This window comes from Atheta coriaria, unplaced genomic scaffold (assembly GCF_025399875.1).
Source record: "Atheta coriaria isolate IRGN ID8LTWV9N9 unplaced genomic scaffold, Caltech_Dcor_3.1 hic_scaffold_6_pilon, whole genome shotgun sequence".
Taxonomy (NCBI): Eukaryota; Metazoa; Arthropoda; class Insecta; order Coleoptera; family Staphylinidae; genus Dalotia; species Dalotia coriaria.
In genome coordinates, this window is record NW_027045448.1 from 218,893 (window position 1) to 237,818 (window position 18,926).

At 38.1% G+C, this 18,926-nt stretch overlaps 4 protein-coding genes across 4 annotated transcripts; 2 read left to right on the forward strand and 2 right to left on the reverse strand.

Moving 5' to 3' along the window:
* Nucleotides 1–326: 326 nt before the first annotated feature.
* On the forward strand, nucleotides 327–1,613 carry LOC135794476 (odorant receptor 47a-like). Its single transcript, XM_065305782.1, has 5 exons — nucleotides 327–466; nucleotides 527–1,118; nucleotides 1,175–1,256; nucleotides 1,311–1,469; nucleotides 1,539–1,613. The coding sequence occupies exons 1-5, from the start codon at nucleotides 370–372 to the stop codon at nucleotides 1,611–1,613; spliced, it is 1,005 nt and encodes a 334-aa protein (XP_065161854.1). The 5' UTR covers nucleotides 327–369.
* LOC135793308 (uncharacterized) lies at nucleotides 1,569–3,880 on the forward strand. Its single transcript, XM_065304212.1, has 5 exons — nucleotides 1,569–2,453; nucleotides 2,514–3,112; nucleotides 3,166–3,271; nucleotides 3,332–3,490; nucleotides 3,546–3,880. Exons 1-5 carry the CDS (start codon nucleotides 2,235–2,237, stop codon nucleotides 3,612–3,614), a joined length of 1,152 nt encoding a protein of 383 aa, XP_065160284.1. The 5' UTR covers nucleotides 1,569–2,234; the 3' UTR covers nucleotides 3,615–3,880.
* LOC135793307 (cell surface glycoprotein 1-like) lies at nucleotides 3,828–7,443 on the reverse strand. Its single transcript, XM_065304211.1, has 2 exons — nucleotides 6,146–7,443; nucleotides 3,828–6,086 (listed from the first exon to the last, which is right to left on the reverse strand). The coding sequence occupies exons 1-2, from the start codon at nucleotides 6,972–6,974 to the stop codon at nucleotides 3,895–3,897; spliced, it is 3,021 nt and encodes a 1,006-aa protein (XP_065160283.1). The 5' UTR covers nucleotides 6,975–7,443; the 3' UTR covers nucleotides 3,828–3,894.
* A 24-nt stretch (nucleotides 7,444–7,467) lies between these two features.
* LOC135793305 (uncharacterized) lies at nucleotides 7,468–18,636 on the reverse strand. Its single transcript, XM_065304208.1, has one exon. It carries the CDS (start codon nucleotides 18,634–18,636, stop codon nucleotides 7,468–7,470), a length of 11,169 nt encoding a protein of 3,722 aa, XP_065160280.1.
* Nucleotides 18,637–18,926: the final 290 nt, after the last annotated feature.

Below are 18,926 nucleotides of genomic sequence, written 5' to 3' on the forward strand. Positions count from 1 at the left end.
AAGTCGTTTAGATGATGTTTGCAGCCGATAAGTAAATCTTAATATTGAATTATTCTATTCGTGTGTAGTACCTGAATCATGTTCTTGGAATTTGATTACCATTCTACTAACTAGATAATGACATGACATGCACATATTTTTAGATTTATCCATTGTCATGTTATTATGTACCTATATAATTTCACTGCATACGAAACCTTCAACAGCTAATATCTACCCAAACAAAAAAATTTCAGTTTCGACCAAAATGCGTCCAACAACCGCAACGAATCTAATCCCGTGTTTAAAATGGACTATCTTTCTCTTAAAACTAGTGGGTGGCTTTCAAAAACAACAAAACTTCTTTGGATACTTTTCAATCTTCTCGTTATGCTTTATCGTATTCCAAATGCAGTTAGACATGATTCTAAACTACTCAGGCGTGGAAACACTGAAACGTATTATGAATATGCCTTCTCTTTTCTTGGTATGAAAAATAAATAAAACTTTATTCAACTTTAAATATTATATTGTTTTTCATAGACAGCAACAAAATGTGTTTTTGTGATTTACAACTCAAAAAATTTAATAAATATGGTGGAATCACTGAAATGTTTCTGGCGTGCGGATAAGTTTGAGAATGAGTCATTCGGAAAAATTCGCAAAATTTTTATTATGGTAACATATATTTGGAAAGGATATATGTTTGTCGTTTGTGTTTTCTGCATTTACCTATGCATTTTACCACTACTTGATATTCAAAGTAAAATGCTTATATTGACCAACTTTACGCTCTGCAATTCGAGAATCCTTACCTGCTGGTTGGCAAATTACGTCTGGCAGGTATTTTTATTATGGTTACAGGGACTACCTACAGTCTTAGGATTTGATTTATTGTTTATTATTTTCACTGCGTATGTGTGTGCTGCCATTAAATTGCTTAAAATTGGATTGACTAAACTTAACACTGATGATTTATATAAACGAAAGCATATTTTACGAAATATTATTAATCAACACGATTTTATGATGAATTTTGTGAATGTGATGAATGATATGTTCACAACGATCATGTTTTTGCAATTTTATTGTTCTTTATGGTCGTTGGTGTTGACACAATATATGATGGTAGCAGACAGGTGAGACATCTAGCTAAAAAATTAATAAAACAATTAAATTATTTATTTATGTTTAGAATTTATTATGGAAGCTACTTATTTGTATTTGCGCTACAGTTGTATCTATATGCATATAGTGGTGCACTATTACAAATTGAGGTATGAAAATAATGAAAATGAAAAAATTAAATAAAACTTATTATTTTCTTATAGCTTCAAAGTTTATCTGATGATATCTTCTATGTTGATTGGTACAAACAGGAAAGCACAAAATTGCGCCAAAGTTTAGCTTTAATGATTCAACGTACTCAAAATGCTAAAGTTTTGACAGCTGGTAAAATTCCTATTCTGAATCTAGAACTTTTTGTAAACGTAAGTAATTTTATTAGTAATTTTATTTGCCAAATACAAATCTTAAGAATGCATGTAAATTATTTTTAGACACTTAAAAATTCGTATTCTGTTTTTACTTTAATCTGGCAAGTTGCTTCGGCATCCAAAGACGTTCACGGTTAAGAAACAAGATACCTAAGAGTGCTTACAATTTGAAAAATGTCAGTGCCTTTGCAATTTAGCTGATTTTTGATAAATATTGTCGTTTTAGCCTAATTAAATTAGCAAAAATATTTTAGTTCATGTTAAATCAATTTCCGTAATGATAAAAATTCAACAGAAGTTGAATACACAATAGCAATTAAAATTTCCGAAAACCCCGTCAATAATTTGACAGCAAAAAAAAACTCGAACAGAAAAACATTTTGTTGCAAACCTGAAAGCCAAAGCCAATTTCTTACATAACGAAATAAGTTATTTAAAAACTTAATGTTCATTCTATTGATCAACCAATCAATTACAAAAAAAATTGATAATTCGATATTTAGGGTAGATAGTATAGATTAAACTCCTAAATTATACAATCATATATGGCTAACTACAAGGACCTCCTTCATAAATATGTCGGAGAATCGATTATATCAATGAGGGTTTTATTCATATGGAAGGATCCGGATCTAACTTTAATAATTACGTTTAATAGAACCATAATTAAGCATTATCATACCTACCTATATTTTATTTATGAAAGTATTTCGTTAAACCATTCTTTTGGTTAATGTGGGCCAATCGAATAGTTTCAAGATGGAACCAACTAAAGCATACGAACATTTGCCAATCTTAAAATGGACGATATTTATTCTAAAAGTTATGGGAGGTTACCAAATACGAAGAAATGTGCTAAGTTACTTTACAATGCTGTCCTTAGCATTTCTTGTGTTTGAAATTCAATTGGATATGATTTTAAATTGGAACGGAGTGGAAACTTTAAAAAGAGTTGTATTCTTACCATCCGTCAGTTTGGTAACAAATTAACAATATTTTTTATTTAACTTAAAGTAAAATGAATTTTTATTGTTTTAGACAACGATAAAAGGCTTCTTTTTAATTTTACAATCAAAAGATTTTATACATATTGTCGATTTATTGAAGCAGTTCTGGTCCATAGACAAATTTGAAGAAGAATCATCAATACAATTAAATAAAGTGATAGTTTTAGTAACACGAATTTGGAAAGCATATGTCATTATGGTACTTTCATTCTGCACTCTGATGACGTGCTTGCCAATGATCATGTACGAGAGTAAAGTTTTAATTCTGAGCAACTTTGCCTTTTGCGATTTGAAAGGAAATCTCACATGTTGGATAGCGAATTATATCTGGCAGGGTTTTTTGATGAATTTCCAAGCGATTCCTGCTAGTCTGGGGTTTGATCTAATGTTTGTCATCTTTACGGGATACATTTACATTGGGTGTGAAATGATTAAAATAGGATTAAAACGATTAAACACGACTAATATTACTAAAAGGAAATTTATATTACGTGAAATCGTGGATCAGCACGATTTTCTTTTGAAATTTGTGTCTACCATGAATGACATGTATACACGGATGATGTTTATGCAGTTTTATTGTTCGTTATTGTCGCTGATTTTGGTTTTATACATGATTGTAGCTGATGGGTAAAATTTCTGATATTTATATAAAATTTTAATAATTAAATTAAATTTTGTAGAGTTCCGCCAAAATTTGAAAATGTATCATACTTTGGAACACTATATAGTATTTTAGCTTGTCAACTTTTTATTTATGCATACAGTGGAACCATCATACAAACTCAGGTAAAAATACGAGTAATTTGGGAAGTAAATAAAATTCTGATAAAAAACTCAATGTTTTAGATAAGAAGTATGACAACTTATATCTTTAATGTGGATTGGTATAAGGAACATAGCACACATTTACGGGAAGACTTGTCATTAATGATCTTACGAGCACAAAACGCAACAATATTGAATGCTGGTAAAATGTCCGATTTAAATTTGGAACTTTTTGTTGTTGTGAGTATTTTTAACAATTGTTGGTATTTTTGAATCTAATATTGTGCAATTTTAGACTTTGAAGAATTCTTTTTCGGCTTTCACGTTAATTTGGCAAGTATCTAATGCCGAACCAGACGTATAATTATTTGGAAACCTCTGAAATATAAATCCGTGAAACGGAAGCTAGACTCTCGTTTGATGTTGTTGGGCCGATTCAACACGCGGCAATGCAATGGATACGCATTGTAAATTATTACCATTTTTCTCTACATCCAGATTGGTGTATCAAAGATTATTTTCATAATAATTTTAATTAAATTTAGATTTAATGTTAATGCAATAAAAATGCCAGTAATTTGTGTATAAATCACGGTTTTAATTCGATGTAAAAATAAAAATGTTGTTATAAAAAAATCACCGAATTAAAGGCTGTAAAATGCAACGGCCGGTGGATAAGTTCCCGAAAGTCCAACCGCAAATAGTTTAATTTCCAGATCAATTGTCAAGTCGATAGTGTCAATAACAACCGTGCGACGACGAGGACTAAAAATTCTGCTCTTCAACGCGCCATTGATAAATATTTCAAAGCCGACAAGATCTCCTCGTATAGGACAAGTCCATTTAACTAAAATACTATTAACGCCGATACGACGAATGTCCGTTACTGCAACCGGAGTTTTATCGTTTTGACAGTCGCAAGCTTTAGACGCGCCTGGTGTTCCGCACATGCAAAGTGGAGGTTTCTTAAACGCTTCCAATCCATCTAGGCACAAAGGTTTCAACAGTGCTTCTTGAAGAGTAACGCGATCATAATCCGGTGAACTTGTTTGTGCTTGAAATTTATTCTTGTAATCGATTGGTGCGACAGTATCATCTAATTTCTTCTTCAGTGCGTGTATCATTAAATCTTTAGTCTGGCATTTTTGTGCAAATGTGTCCAGTGCAAGTTGTAGAGCAGATACTGTACTTTCAAATTGGCTTCCTTTCTTTTGAAGTACAGGACCTGCCACTGGTTCTATCTTTGTACAACCACATTTTATTTCCGGTATAATTTTTTGGAGTTCTTTGATGTCATCGTTTGTTGGTGGAGATTCTTGGTCTTGGGCTGGCTTGGTACCTGTACCGAGGGGACATGGTTTGCAAACGGCTTTACATTTATCTAAACATGTTCGACTATCTTTAAGTTCTTCAGGTTCTGGTTCCGGGGGTGTTTCTGGTTGTTCAGGTTCAGGTTCGGGCTCTACTACGGGTTCGACTTCAGATTCTAGTTCTGGTTCAGGTTCTACTTCGGGTTCTGGTTCAGGTTTATCTTCGGGTTCTGCCTCTTGTTCAGTTTCAACTTCGGGTTCTGATTCTACTTCGATAATAGATTGTTCTTTAGTAGGTGCATCTTCAGGTTCATCTGAATAAATGCTTTCATTTTCACTTCTTTCAATTTCTTCGGTATGCATACTTTCGGCATTTTCATCAATTTCTGATTGTATAAGAACAGCTTCAGGTTCCTCAGCTACTTGTTCTATTTGTTCCGTATCCTCCTCCTTTGGTGAACTAACTTGTTGATTTATGCATGGCGCACATATATCCTTACATACAGTCTTAGGTTTCTCTTCATGGTCAGAAGATTTATGACTAACCAATTCTTCTTGAATATCCGCGTGAATGCTTTCTGGAGCCTCTGAAGGTTGCTTTTCGCTGATTGCATCTTCAGAATGTTTACTGCTGACATGACTAATCATTTCTGAAGGTTGCTTTGTCTCCAGACTGTGTGAACTTGCTTCGTGTAATGATATTTTCTCAACGGAATGATGACTCGGGACTTTAATATCTTCCACAACATGTTGGGGAATCTCCGTTGTTTCAACAGAATGATAACTTGGTTGTTGAACAACTTCAATTTTCTCCGAGTGGCGACTATGGGTGCTTCTACGACTAGGTTCGCGAGATGGAATTTTTTCAACAGAATGATAACTCGGAGTTTTAGGTCTAGGTTCATCCTCTTTGATCGGTTGTTGTACAACCTCAACTTTTTCCGAGTGATGACTGATTTCTGAAGGTTTCGTATGGCGACTATGACTGCTTTTGCGACTGGGCTCGCGTGATGGAATTTTTTCATCAGAATGATAACTCGGAGCTTTAGTACTAGGTTCATCTTCTTTTACCGGTTGTTGAACAACTTCAACTTTTTCCGAGTGATGACTGATTTCCGAACGTTTCGTATGACGACTATGACTGCTCCTGCGACTAGGCTCGCCTGATGGAATCTTTTCCGGCGTGTGATGGCTTGGAGCTTTTTCGCTGATTTTGTCTTCTTTTTCCGGTTGTGGAGTAACAGGTTTCTCGGAATGGTAACTTTTATTTTCAATACTCTTAAAACTTGGTTCGGGAGACGGTATATCAGCTTTTGAGTGATGACTTGAAACTTGACTAGGTACATTTTGGAAATTGACCTCGGCTGATGCTTCTTCTATATGATCCTCTACTTGGTGGGTGGTTTCTGAAGGTTTGCTATGATGACTCTCAACCACACTTTCCACATGTGCACTTTTGACACTTTCTACAGTTAATTCAGTTCGATGGCTCGGTTCTGTGGTTTCTTCTGAAGAGTGGTCATCACCTTGCAGAAAAACGAAAAGTCAGTGATATCATAGACGACGGTGATCACTTACTTGGCACCTTTGTCAGAAGGTCCTCTGGATTCAGATTGATCGACAATATTGCTACTACGCCGACTTGCTTCAGCGGGTTCAGAATGCTTACTGCGATCATCAACAACTTTGCGCTTATCCGCAGGACAATTGGTTTCATTACAAGGTAAATCATCATCTCTTTTCCTGTTTTGTCGTTCTGAGGAACCTGATCTACTTGGTCTTTTACTGCTTGAATCTCTATGATAATCTTTTGATGATCCTTTATCGTCACGTTCATGGCTTTTTCGACGATCATGGGAAGAAGAAGAAGAATCTCTTGATTTATGTTTGGAATCATCATGTTTTGATAATTTATCTCCTTTCGGTTTTTCCATAGTCACAGAGCTTTTTGCACTTTTATAATCTTCTTCCTGTTGGTTTCTTTTAAATTCGCATTTGGGGCAAACACATTTGCCTGTACAACTGCATACCATATTCTTTTTATCTTGTGGCCGTATAAAAGCACATTGCTCGCATTTGCAGATATCATCGCAATCACACACCCATCCTTCCTTGTTAACTGCAGGTTGAGATTTTTTGAACAAGCAATTAATACACTTGCATTTTCCCCCACAATCACATACAAGTTTATCATGCTTCTCATTTTTATCATGTTTATCATATTTCTCTTCTTTATCATGCTTATCATGCTTCTCTTCTTTATCTTGCTTATCACGCTTCTCATTCTTATCATGCTTATCATGCTTTTCATCTTTATCATGCTTATCACGTTTCTCGTCCTTTTCATGCTTATCACGTCTGGAGGATGAAGAAGTGGAATCTTTGCGAGCTCGTGTTGACGGCACATTTGCCATTTCAGAATTTCTCAATAACTTGTCAAAATCACACGCGCAAGCCTTGCTTGACACCTTTTTATCGGGTATTACTTGTTCTGAATTTTCTTTATATTTTTCACATAATTTAAATGTGCGTTTATGTTTTGATTTTGAAAGTTCTGCACTTTTTCTCGCCGGTTCTTTTTAGGTTTTTCGATTACCTCATCAGGCAGACTACTAAGTGCATCCTCATATTGCGAAACAGTACTTTTGCATGGTTTGCATACAGTACATGATACACTAGTTTGTTGTTGAGCAACCTTACACGGTTTACAAATCTCGCATGATTTTACACTGGTTTGTTGATTGACCAGTTTGCAAGGTTTACATACATCACAAATTGGTGTGCTTGTTTGTTGGTCAATATCCTGATGTAAAATTTTGCAAGGTTCACATATGTCACACTCTACACTGGTTTTTTGGTCAATAACTTGCGGTTCTGCTTGGCAAGCTTTGCACACGTCACATATAATTACGCTAGTTTTCTGGTTACATACCTCCGGTTCCGCTTGGCAGGCTTTGCATACATCACAGACGATTCTGCTTGTTTGTTGAGGGTATCTTGCAGTGCAACTTTGCATGGTTCACATACCTCACACACAATTGCACTGGTTTGTTGGTGACACACTTCCGGTGGTACTTTGCATGGATCGCAAATTTCACATGAAGCTACACTTGTTTGTTGATGGCATACTTCTGGAGCCACCTCGCAGGGATCACATATGTCACATGCTACTTCACGATGGCATATCTCTGGTTCTACCTGGCATGGAGTGCACTCGGTACAAACAGTTGCACTAGTATGCTGGTGACACATTTCCGGTTCAACCTCACAAGGGTCACATACATCGCAAACTGCTTCACTTTTGTCTGTGGTGCAAACTATGTGTGCTAGTTTACAAGGTTCGCATACATCACATACAGCAAAAGTTGGTTTTTCCTTGGTAACATCAGGATCGCAGACACATTCTTCTTCTTCCTTTGCTACTTCCTCAGTGGGCTCACAGACACATTCTTCTTCACCCAATTTAGCCGTATCTACTGATACAGCCTTGTGGCAGACTTCCGGTTCTACCTCACATGGGTGGCATATGTCACATTCAAGATTAGGTTCTTCATGACTAATTGGTTCTAAAGTTTCACAGGGTTCACAGATACATTCTTCTTCAACTTCAGGGTCTTTCGCAGTATCATCTGGACATTGTACCTGTGCGTCCAGGCAGGGATCGCATGCTTGGCATGAAGCATCTGTAGGTCCTTGTGGAGGTTCTAACACTTCACAGGGTTCACAGATACATTCTTCTTCAACTTCAGTATCTTTTGCTGTATCATCTGGACATACTACCTCAGCATCCAGACAGGGATCGCATGCTTGACATGAGGCATCTTTTGGTCCTTGTGGAGGTTCTAACACTTCACAGGGTTCACAGATACATTCTTCTTCAACTTCAGTATCTTTTGCTGTATCATCTGGACATACTACCTCAGCATCCAGACAGGGATCACATGCTTGACATGAAGCATCTTTTGGTCCTTGTGGAGGTTCTAATACTTCACAAGGTTCACAGATACATTCTTCGTCAACTTGATTAGAAGCATCTTCAGTGCCTTGTTGTGATACTTGATCTTCTGGTTCTTTCTGGCAAGGATCACATACTTGGCATGAGGCATCTTTTGGTCCACTTGGAGGTGTCAGTACATCGCAAGGCTCGCAAACACATTCTTCTTCTGTTTCAGCTGATTCAGCTGGTTCAGTTACGTCTATGCTAGGTTTATTTTCAGTATCCTCTACCTCTTCTTTGGGTGGACCTTCTACTTCGTCTCCTGATGGACACACATAATTTGCTGCTTCACAAAGTTTACACTTATTGCAAGCAGCATGAGAAGCAAACATTTCAGCCACCATTTGTTTGCAGATTTTATTATGGCAGTCCGAATCGCCAGTAAATTCTCCTTTACCAACAATGGTATCCAACAATTTATCTTCCAGCTTATATCTGCATGTATAATCTATTGGAAGGTAACTTGTTTGGCGAAAGATTATATCCACTATTCCTTCTAAATTGCACTCCTGAAGACATGGTTCTTCAGCTCCATAGGCTAAGGGTTCATCTGGTTTAAAATCCACGGATTTTTTAAAATTATCCAAATTATCCATATTCCGTGCTAAAGCATTTTTATCCATTTCTTGCAACAAGCCATCTCCACCAAGAGCTTCCTCAATCAACAAGAAATCGGTATATGCTCGTAAAAGTTTTGAATGTTCTGGCCATAACTTACACTTGCAACAATTATCACAGGCTGATTTCAATACCGCTGGTACATCGCCAGAGCCTTCCAATGATACCACATCTTTTTTGTCTTCCTGTTCCTCTGCTTTGTCCATTTCTGCCTTCAAGCCATCATATATTCCTGAATCCATAGCATTATCAAAGGCTTCTTGAAGTTTCATCTTCAGGTATTCCGCTATATCATCGTCCAATAGATTTCCATTTAATGGTAAGAAGATAGCGTATATAGAATCAGTAGTTTTTACTTTATCACATGGCAAGTTTTCAATTGCAACCGTTTTCAAATTATCGTTGAATAAATGTGATATTTCTGTTTTTGATGGTGACTTTCCAGCTGGTATAAATACACGTTCTCTCTGTGCTGTTCTAATTGATCTTAAAGGTATGTCTTCGTCTTTGGCATGTTCCAGCAATACTTTCAGTTTATCAATTGTCGCATGTACTTCATCTGTATCTTCACCAGGAACCAGAATTATTTCACCTAAAAATACTGGTATTGTTTCGAAAGGTACATGCATTAGTAGTCCTTCCAAGTCTGCTAGAGTTTGTTCAGTTCCAACGCAAACATCACACTTGCAGGTGGTTATAGGCGGACATTCAACAGGCATTTCGCTTAAAGTTGGCTCTTCCTCTGCTTCCTCAACAGGTTCACCAATGGTATGCTCGCTAGGAGCGAGAGGCTCCTCCATAATAATCTCAGCAGGAGTTGCGAGTTTACTAACTGTTTCTTGTGATATTTCGGATTCTGCTGGAGGACTTTCTACTTGGCTTAAAATCTCTTCCTTTTCAACATCGTCAACAGGTTCTACAACAGTATGATCGCTAACGGTAACAGTTTCTTCCACAATGGATTCACCTGGAGTTGTGATGTTACTGGTTCCACTTGGGGTAGCAACTTGTTCAAGAATAGACTCACTCTTGAGACTTGGGGCTTCGCTTAAAATCACTTCTTCTTCGGGCTCTTCCACAGGTTTCTCGAGAGTATGTTCACTGACAATAACACTCTCCTTCTTTGGAGTTTCCGCAGGCACTGAAATCTGACTTGGTTCACTAGGAGTTACAATTGGTTTACTAGCAGGGCTAGTCTCTTCACTTTGAACTTCTTCTTTCCTAATTGTACCGCTAGGAGATGTAATATTACTAGCTCCACTAATTGTTACAGTTTGTGAACGAGTGTCCTCTGCTTCTCTACTTGGAATTTCGCTTAAATCTTTTCCTTTGTGTTCATCATCAAAAGGTACTAACAGAGTATGACCACTGGCAGTAGCAACTTCCTTCAAGACAGATCCACCAGGAGTAGTAACATATGTTGTTCCACCGGGGGAAGTAACTCGAGATTTATGAGAGCTTGGTATTTCACTCCTAATTCCACTTTGTTCACTAGGGGCAGGCATATCATAAGGACCAGGAGCACCTTCAGATCCTTTGTGACTTGATGCTTCCCTCATCACTTTTTGTCTCTCTGCATCATCGACGGGGACCAATATGCTGTGTCCACTTCTTGTTATTATTTCCTTTTGCAATTTACCAGTTGGATCCGTGTGATAACTTGGGCCTTCTGGTGTTGTAATATGAGTAGACGGTTTTGAACTAGGTGCCATGCTTGCAATTTGACTCATTTCTTTCGCCTGCGTGTGATCACTAGGAGTAACCATATCTTTTGGAATAGTCCCATCGGCACCAGAGATATAACTTTGGCCTCCTGCTGATGCAATTTGAGTAGACGGTTTTGAACTCGGTGCCATGCTTGCAACTGGGCTCATTTCTTTCGCCTGCGTATGATCACTAGGAGTAACTATTTCTTTTGGAAGTGTTCCTTCAGCTGCAGACACATGACTTGGACCACGCGATGGTATAGTGGTAATGTCAGATGGCTGCGCAGTTTCCGCTTGGCTTATAATTGTTTCTTGCATGGGTTCTTCAACTGGAACGACTAATGTATGATCACTTGGGCCTTCTGGTGTTGAAATGTGAGTAGAAGGTTTTGAGCTGGGTACCACGCTTGCCACTTGACTCATTTCTTTTGCTTCTATATGGTCACTAGGAGTAACTATTTCGGGTGGTGTAATGCGAGATGGCACTTCACTGCTCGGCTTACTTTCAGCTTGACTCATAATTTTTTCCGGTTCGACTTCCTCGACTGGGATTGTATGATCACTTGGTGTTGGAATCACATTCTGCACTGATGGTTGTGCACTGCTTGCCTCGCTTGCAACCAAACTCATAGGCTTTTCTTTTTCGACATCTTCTACTGGTGCTAATATTGTATGATCACTGGGTGTAACTATTTCTTTCGGAGGCACTTCACTAACAGCCGATACAGAGCTTGTTTCAACCGGTGATGCAATGGGAGATGGCACTACGCTGCTCACTTTGCTTGCAACTGGACTCATAACCTTTTCTTCATCAACTGGGGCCAATATTGTATGATCACTGGGTGTTTCCACTTCTTTTTGTGTCACTTCAGACACAAAACTTGTGGCTTCAGGTGTTGTAATACGTGATTCTTCAGCAGTTGTAATGGGAGTCTCAATAGCTGAAGGTGTTGTCACATCTAGTACTGGAAGATGGGTTACTAATGCTACCTTAGTTCCATCATTAAGATCGACAATTACAAATGGATAGTCTCTCTCGTCAATAGAATCAATAACAAAATTGACATCCGAAGCAATTTTATCATTTGTAGGTGACGCTTCCAGTTCTTTAAAACATTTTAAACCACTAGGTAATTGCAAGCCCATGTAATTCATTCCCGTATCTTCAGCATGTCGTATCAGAACTTTTATTACCTTAACAGCTTTAACAGTTTCATTTCGATTTATTTCAGGAATAATAATAACATCAACAGGAGGATTCTTTATAACTTCAAATGGTAGGTTGGCCAGGTCATAGCTTGAAAGCAGTTTTTCCAGCATAGTCATTGATTCTTTAGGAGCACAAATTTGACAACCGGAACATATACGTCCCAGTGTTCCATCTTGATTTTCTTCCAATATGTTTTCCGGGGAAGGCATTAAAATTGTAGAACCACAAATTTGGCATCCAGAACATATCCGTCCCAACGATCCAGGGATAAGTAGCTGTTGATCCAGCATTGTGTTTATATCCTGCATATTTCCGTGCACTGTCACAAGAACAACTAAACCACTATCCCTGTCAACCATTGTGTATGGGATATTGCTTCTCTGATTATTTGCCAGCTGATCTATTTTATCTGCCACAGGGAATTTCGATGCAGTAACATTTCTCAGTTCGAACATTGCTTCGCCATCCTCGTTTATTATATCTGCTATAGGCGCCTTTGTTTCCTGCAGTAAATCTTTCACATATTGGTCCGATTCATCCTTTAAAAACACAATAGCAGCATGAGGCTTTATAACTGTCTGCATTGGAACGTGCATTGTGCCAACCCTACCTTCATCTTCAATATGAGCTCCAACTGCTTTCTCAGCAATATCTCCGCGATATTGATAGCATTTATCTTTGGTTGTTTGCAGGCCAATGTTTAAATTATTCTCTGGGCGCTTTGTACATACCTGCAAGCATTTCTCATAAGCGCTCCTATTGACTGGTATTTGTGATGGAAGCGTTGGTCCTATAGGGTATAGCTGTCCTGTTACTGGATCCCAATAAGTATTTCCTGGCATTATGTTGTATTGCGTAGGAGGTACATATGCAAAATCCATTGTGGCTGGTGCCCATGATCGACCGCAACACAGAATACACTTTTCTTCAGCAGTTTGTAAAGGTGTAACCGACATTTGCATCATAAAATTATTTCTATTATGCCTTATTGGAATTGGTAAACCACAACACTGATAGCATGCATCTTCTGGAGTCAACTCATTTAAAATAAGTTGTTTCCTTGCTGGAATTGGTAAACCACAACACTGATAGCAGGGTTCTTCTGGGGTCAAAATTCTTTGCTGATCATTCATACTCGTTGATTCAATAAATGTATGTCCACTAGCCGTAAGAACTTCAGGGCTAGCACCACCAGGTGTGGAAACTCGATGAGGAGGTACTTCGGGACTATTAAAACTAATTTCATCAGCCGTGAATGGTTGATGTGCAAATTTATCATCAGGTGGTAAAATAATGCGTCCGTCAGGTGCAATCAGTTCTTTTTGAATACTACTGTCAATTCCAGGAATATAAACACTTCCGCCAGGACTTGTAATCTTCGAGGAGGGCATTGATGTTAGGCAACATTGAAGACACGCATTTGCTGCAGGGGTGCCATTTCGAGTACCAATTGAACTTGGCGCTGAACTCATAATTACCCTCTGTTGTTCATCAGAACTAATGTTTTCTAGTATTCTATGTCCACTGGGTGTTTCAAACTCCCTTCTCAGGGTACCATCTATGCCAAAAACGTAAGTTGTACCTCCAGGTGATACAAGGCGAGGAGCGTCTGTTGAACCTGCGTCATTCATAACTCCCTTCATATATTTTATTACTTCACGCTCATCAGCAGTAACATCATGAGGTTCTCTAAGATTAGAACATGTGCATTGACTGCAACATTGAATTTTGACATTTTCTTGGGTAATTATCTCGCCGTTTATTGGTTCTGTAATTGTGCGTCCATCAGCAGTAATAACCTCTTTTTGGGCACTACCATACAATCCATCATAATAATTACTTCCATATCCAGGCATAACATTAGAAGTCTTGGTGGATACCGCATGTCCAATACAACATTGCACACAGATATTATCAACATCTGGTTTATACATTTGTCTAGATCCATTAGTTGTATTCATGTTTGAAGATGGTCCAATTGAAATTTCCTTCATTTGACTTGCTAATGTTCCCTGATCCTGACTTAAAGGTTGTTCTGTAGTCTCAATGCCTTTTGCCATTTTTTCTACACTTGTATTGGTTTTTGCGTTTGTTAGTCCATTGTCAGTATCAAATGCTATTTTGCCTTGTTTTGCATCCTTAGCCTGTTGCTTTAAACGCTCAGCAACATATGGGCAAGTTGTTCTGTCTTGAAAACCCGTACAGGAGGTCTCTTTGCACGCAGCATCTTTCAAAAAAGCTTTTGTATCAAGTAGCTGACTAACTTGTAAAACATCACACCCACATCCGCATGGATAAGTACCTAAACCTTCATATACACCACTGCAAGCACTAATAGTTTGTTGAACTTGATTTATCCGTAACGATTGATCAATACATTGAGCACCAGGGCGATCTTGAGTAGGATCTTGATTAAATGAGTCGATATTTTGTGGAGTTTTACTAGTTGTATTACTAAACATCAACGAGTTTTCTGTTGGTTGTTTACTACCGCTTGCTTTCATTTCTTTTGAGTTCCTCTTTGGCATGTTGTCATTTTGGTGTAGTTTACATCTTAGTGCAGCTTTAATTGCTTTGCATTTATCGCATATCCCACGTTGTCTGCACGTGCATCTCATTTTTGAAATATCTTTTACGCGTATCTCACGCCCTTTTCCACCTTTTTGTGTATTTTTGCACAGACAATCTACACATGTGCAACTTCCTAGGTGTTCAAAACTACTTCGTGAATAAGCACTATCTCCGTCGCCTTTGGATTTCTTTTCACTACCGCTTTCAACTGATTTCTTCGTTTCGCACATCCAGGTAGTTTTCCCGCAAACACCGCAATCACAGTATTGAGTAAGCACAACATTAGCCGCTTGAGCTGGCATACTAGAGCAAGAGGAACAAAATTCCTGGTCGTAGAGTTTAGAAATAGAAAATCGTTTATCTTCTGCTTCTTCTAACAGCCTCTTAGGATTTTTTGGTGGAGACATATTTTGTGATTTTGGTGGTAATCGATCATCACTCAGTTGGCTATAATCTTTTCCTTGAACACCTCTTTCATTTGTGCAATTACAATCTTTCGTGTTGCTACACCCACAATTTTGTTTTTGTGATTTTTCACTTTTTTCAGTACTAGACCTTTGCTGCTTATTCGAAATTGCGCATCTTGCTTTACATTCTTTTGATTGTTTAATTGCATCTTGCTCAGCCAGCAATTGACCTTGTTTTCTGGTATCAGTGCCTAATAACTCTTCACGTAATAATTTCTGTGACATTCTAAACTCATTTTTTACTTTCTCAAGGAGAGCAAATATGTCAGCACATCCACAGTCGCTTTTATTACCTTTGCTAGCTTGTGTTGGTGTTAATTTTTGTCTATCTTGAAATTTACTACTACCATCTCTACAATCACAATTAGTCTTCCTATCATCTGCACCAGGATATTGTATGTTAATTGATATTGGCGGGTTGCCACTCTTAAAATTGTCATTATATGAGGAAGGAATTTTTTGCTTTGCATGCTTAGTTGTTTTAAATTTATTGCCATCCTCAGCTGTTGTAATCGTCAACTCTGTTTCCTCCATGGTACCAGTAGTAAGATGATGTGTCACGCCATCCGGACCCATTGATACATTGTAACTCTCAAACGAGACATACGATTCCTTCATGTCCATTTGTACCTTATCTCCCATTTGGTCTATATTGCCGGGTATAAAAGCTTCTATTTTTTCTATGTCACCAGAAGTAAGCAATTCTTTATCCATATTGGTTGCATTTGCACCACCGGTTCGAGGTTTATTTTTGGAACCATCAGAAACAGGCACCTTTACTTCCTGTTGCACATTATCACCAGTGTCATTCTGAGAACTGGTGCATGCTCCTCGGCATTTAAGTTTTTTCCTGTCTTGCTCCCCATTTTTGTCTTGTTCTGTATCAGTTTGAGTTCTAATATTACCCTGATTCCAAACTGGTTCACAACACTTGTTGCATAGCACTGGTGCTTCATCTTCGGTAGCACTATGCACCATAAAGGTTTTAATTGTAGGAGCATTTGGATTTAACAATTTTTTAAGTGTTGTGACATTCTCTTTAACAGCTGGTAATTCAACAAGGGAGGTTTCTTCTGTATACTTATATGCATTACCAGAGTGTTTGGTTTGAGTGCGTGTGGCTGCCGTGTTCCACACAGGATCACAAGCTTGGTTATGTAGTTCATTGCCAAATCCATCTTTAAAAGGATTTTTGTTGCTTGCACTTACATTGTAGGTTTTTATTTCCGGTTTTATACGTGAACAACGAGCAGAGCACGTGTGTTTGCAAACCCCCTCGGTGTTTTCATTAGGATTCATCTGTTGTTTAATATTACCTGTCTTTTTTGGATCAGAAGCAACAATAATGGGAATTTTGTCGCTCACTGAATCACTGTCACTGGTGGAATGGTTAGCAACTGGTTTTTTCTTGGGTGGATCATTGTCAGTAATGATGGAGTCATCAGATTTGCAGAAGTCAACTTGTTTGCTACTACCATTAGACCTTCTGGGGTTTTCTTCTACTGAATTGCGTGCAGGTACAACAACAATAGGGTCATTAGCCACTGATGTCTTAGCGCCGCAGTCCTTTGTACAACTGCTATCTTGAGTTTTGGGGCTTGTTTGAACCTTAGTTTCTTTATCAGGAGCTCCTCTATTACAAATTCCAGTACATTCTGGGAAACATTTTGCATCATCATCACTTTTCTCTATTTTTGTTTTTGAGCAAATTCCTGTACAAGTTGCAGCACAAGTATTTGAAGGTTTGGCTTCAGTTATTTTATTATTAGAGTCAATGCAATCGTCCTTAGTTTTGCTTTTGCTTTGTTTAGCACAAACACCAATACATTCCGGAAAACAATCTTTTTTATCATCCGATGTTGATACACTTTTTATATTAGTTTTAGAGCAAATTCCAGTGCACGATGTAGAACACACTGTAGTAGATTCCTCTTTCGGATCAGGGCACTTATCTTTATTGTCAACTTTATTCCCTTTAGCACACACACCGGTGCATTCCGGGAAACAATCGTCTGCACCTACTGAAGTAGTATATTTTTTTGTGATATTCGTTGTTGAGCAAGGTCCGGTACACGTTGTTGCACAAATATTTTTAGTCTTAGCTTCTTTCGATTCGCTACAATCGTCTTTCAAGTTATCTTTGCTTTTCTTGGCACAAGTGCCAACACAATCTGGGAAGCAATCATTTGCAGCAGTATCTCTCGCTTTTATACTGGTTTTTGAACAAACTCCAGTACAAGTCGCTGCACAAATATCCATAGGTTTTACTGTTTTAGCGCCACAATCGCCCTTGAAACTAACTTTGTTTTCTTTGGCGCAGACACCTACACAATCGGGAAAACAGCCTTCTTTTGTTCCCAAAGCTGTATTACTTGTGGTTATATTAGTTTGTGCGCAAACTCCAGTACAAGTTGCTCCACATGTACTCTTAGGTGTATCTATTGATGCACAATCATTGAGTTTGTCCTGTTCAGCGCAAACACCTTGGCATTCTGATGAACACGTTTGTCCTGTACTGATCTCCGTTTGTATCCTAGTTTTGGAACAAGGTCCCGAACAGGTAGCTGCACAAATGGTCAATTTCAATGATTCCCCACAATCATTTTTAGTGCTAATGCTTCCTTTTGCGCAAACACCTACACATTCCGGGAGACATCCTATCACAGGTTCCAAAGCCATATCCTTTTTTGTAATGTTACTCTTTGAACAAACTCCAGTACAAATTGCAGCACAAATGTTTGTTTGCACCTTGTCAGTTGAATCACTACAAATATCATACGTACCAACTTTGTTTACTTTTGCGCAAACACCAGTACATTCTGGACTACAAGTTTTTGTAGATACCGCAAGATTATCACCTTGTATGATATTAGTTTTTGAACAAATTCCGGTACAAGTAGCGGAGCATCTGATGCTTGGCGCTGTATTACCTGTTGTGGTATCTCCGGCAGCTTTTATTCCAACTTCGGTGCAACTGTCCTTAAAAATAACTTTGCTCTTTTTGGCACCAAAACTTCCACAATCCGCTAATCCTGATTTGACAGGTAATGATGCACATTTAGTTATGTTTGGTTTGGAGCATATTCCAGAACAAGTTGTTGCACAAATTTCTCTACTCATGGTATTGTCAAACATTCGGTTAGTGGACATATTTCCAGGAGCATTCATACCAAATTCTACGCAATTCTTTTTAGAAATATCTTGGTTCTGTTTGGAGCAATCTCCTGTACATGTAGGGGAACAAGGGTTTGTCGTGTTTGAAACTATATCACATTTTGTTGTTTTAGTTTTTGCGCATATTCCTGTACAAGTAGTACATTCACATACTTCGGTGTGAGTTGCATTTATTCCTAAATCGGTGCAATTCTTATCTGTTTTCGTTTTATATGATTGAGCACAAACGCCAGTACATTCTGGGGAGCATGTTTTTGAAGATGCAACTGCATTAGCATTTGAGCATACTGCAGTACAAGTTGTTACACAAACGTTGCTTTGAGTTGATTCCATGTTATTAGATGAATAGCAGTCGTTATTTTTGGTTTTGTTTTGTGTGTTACAAACAGCTGTACATGTTGCAGAACATGATGTGTCATTTTTCAATGCATTGCCTTCTGAACAAACTCCGGTACAAGTGTTTGCACAAATACCCTCCGAAGTATTTATCCCTGATTCAACACAGGTTAATCCACCATAACTCTTGTTCTGTTTTGAGCATTCACCGGTACAGTTTGGTGAACACTTCCGGGACGATTCTACTGGTTTTTCATTTAGAGAACTGCAGGGATCTTTATTTTTGG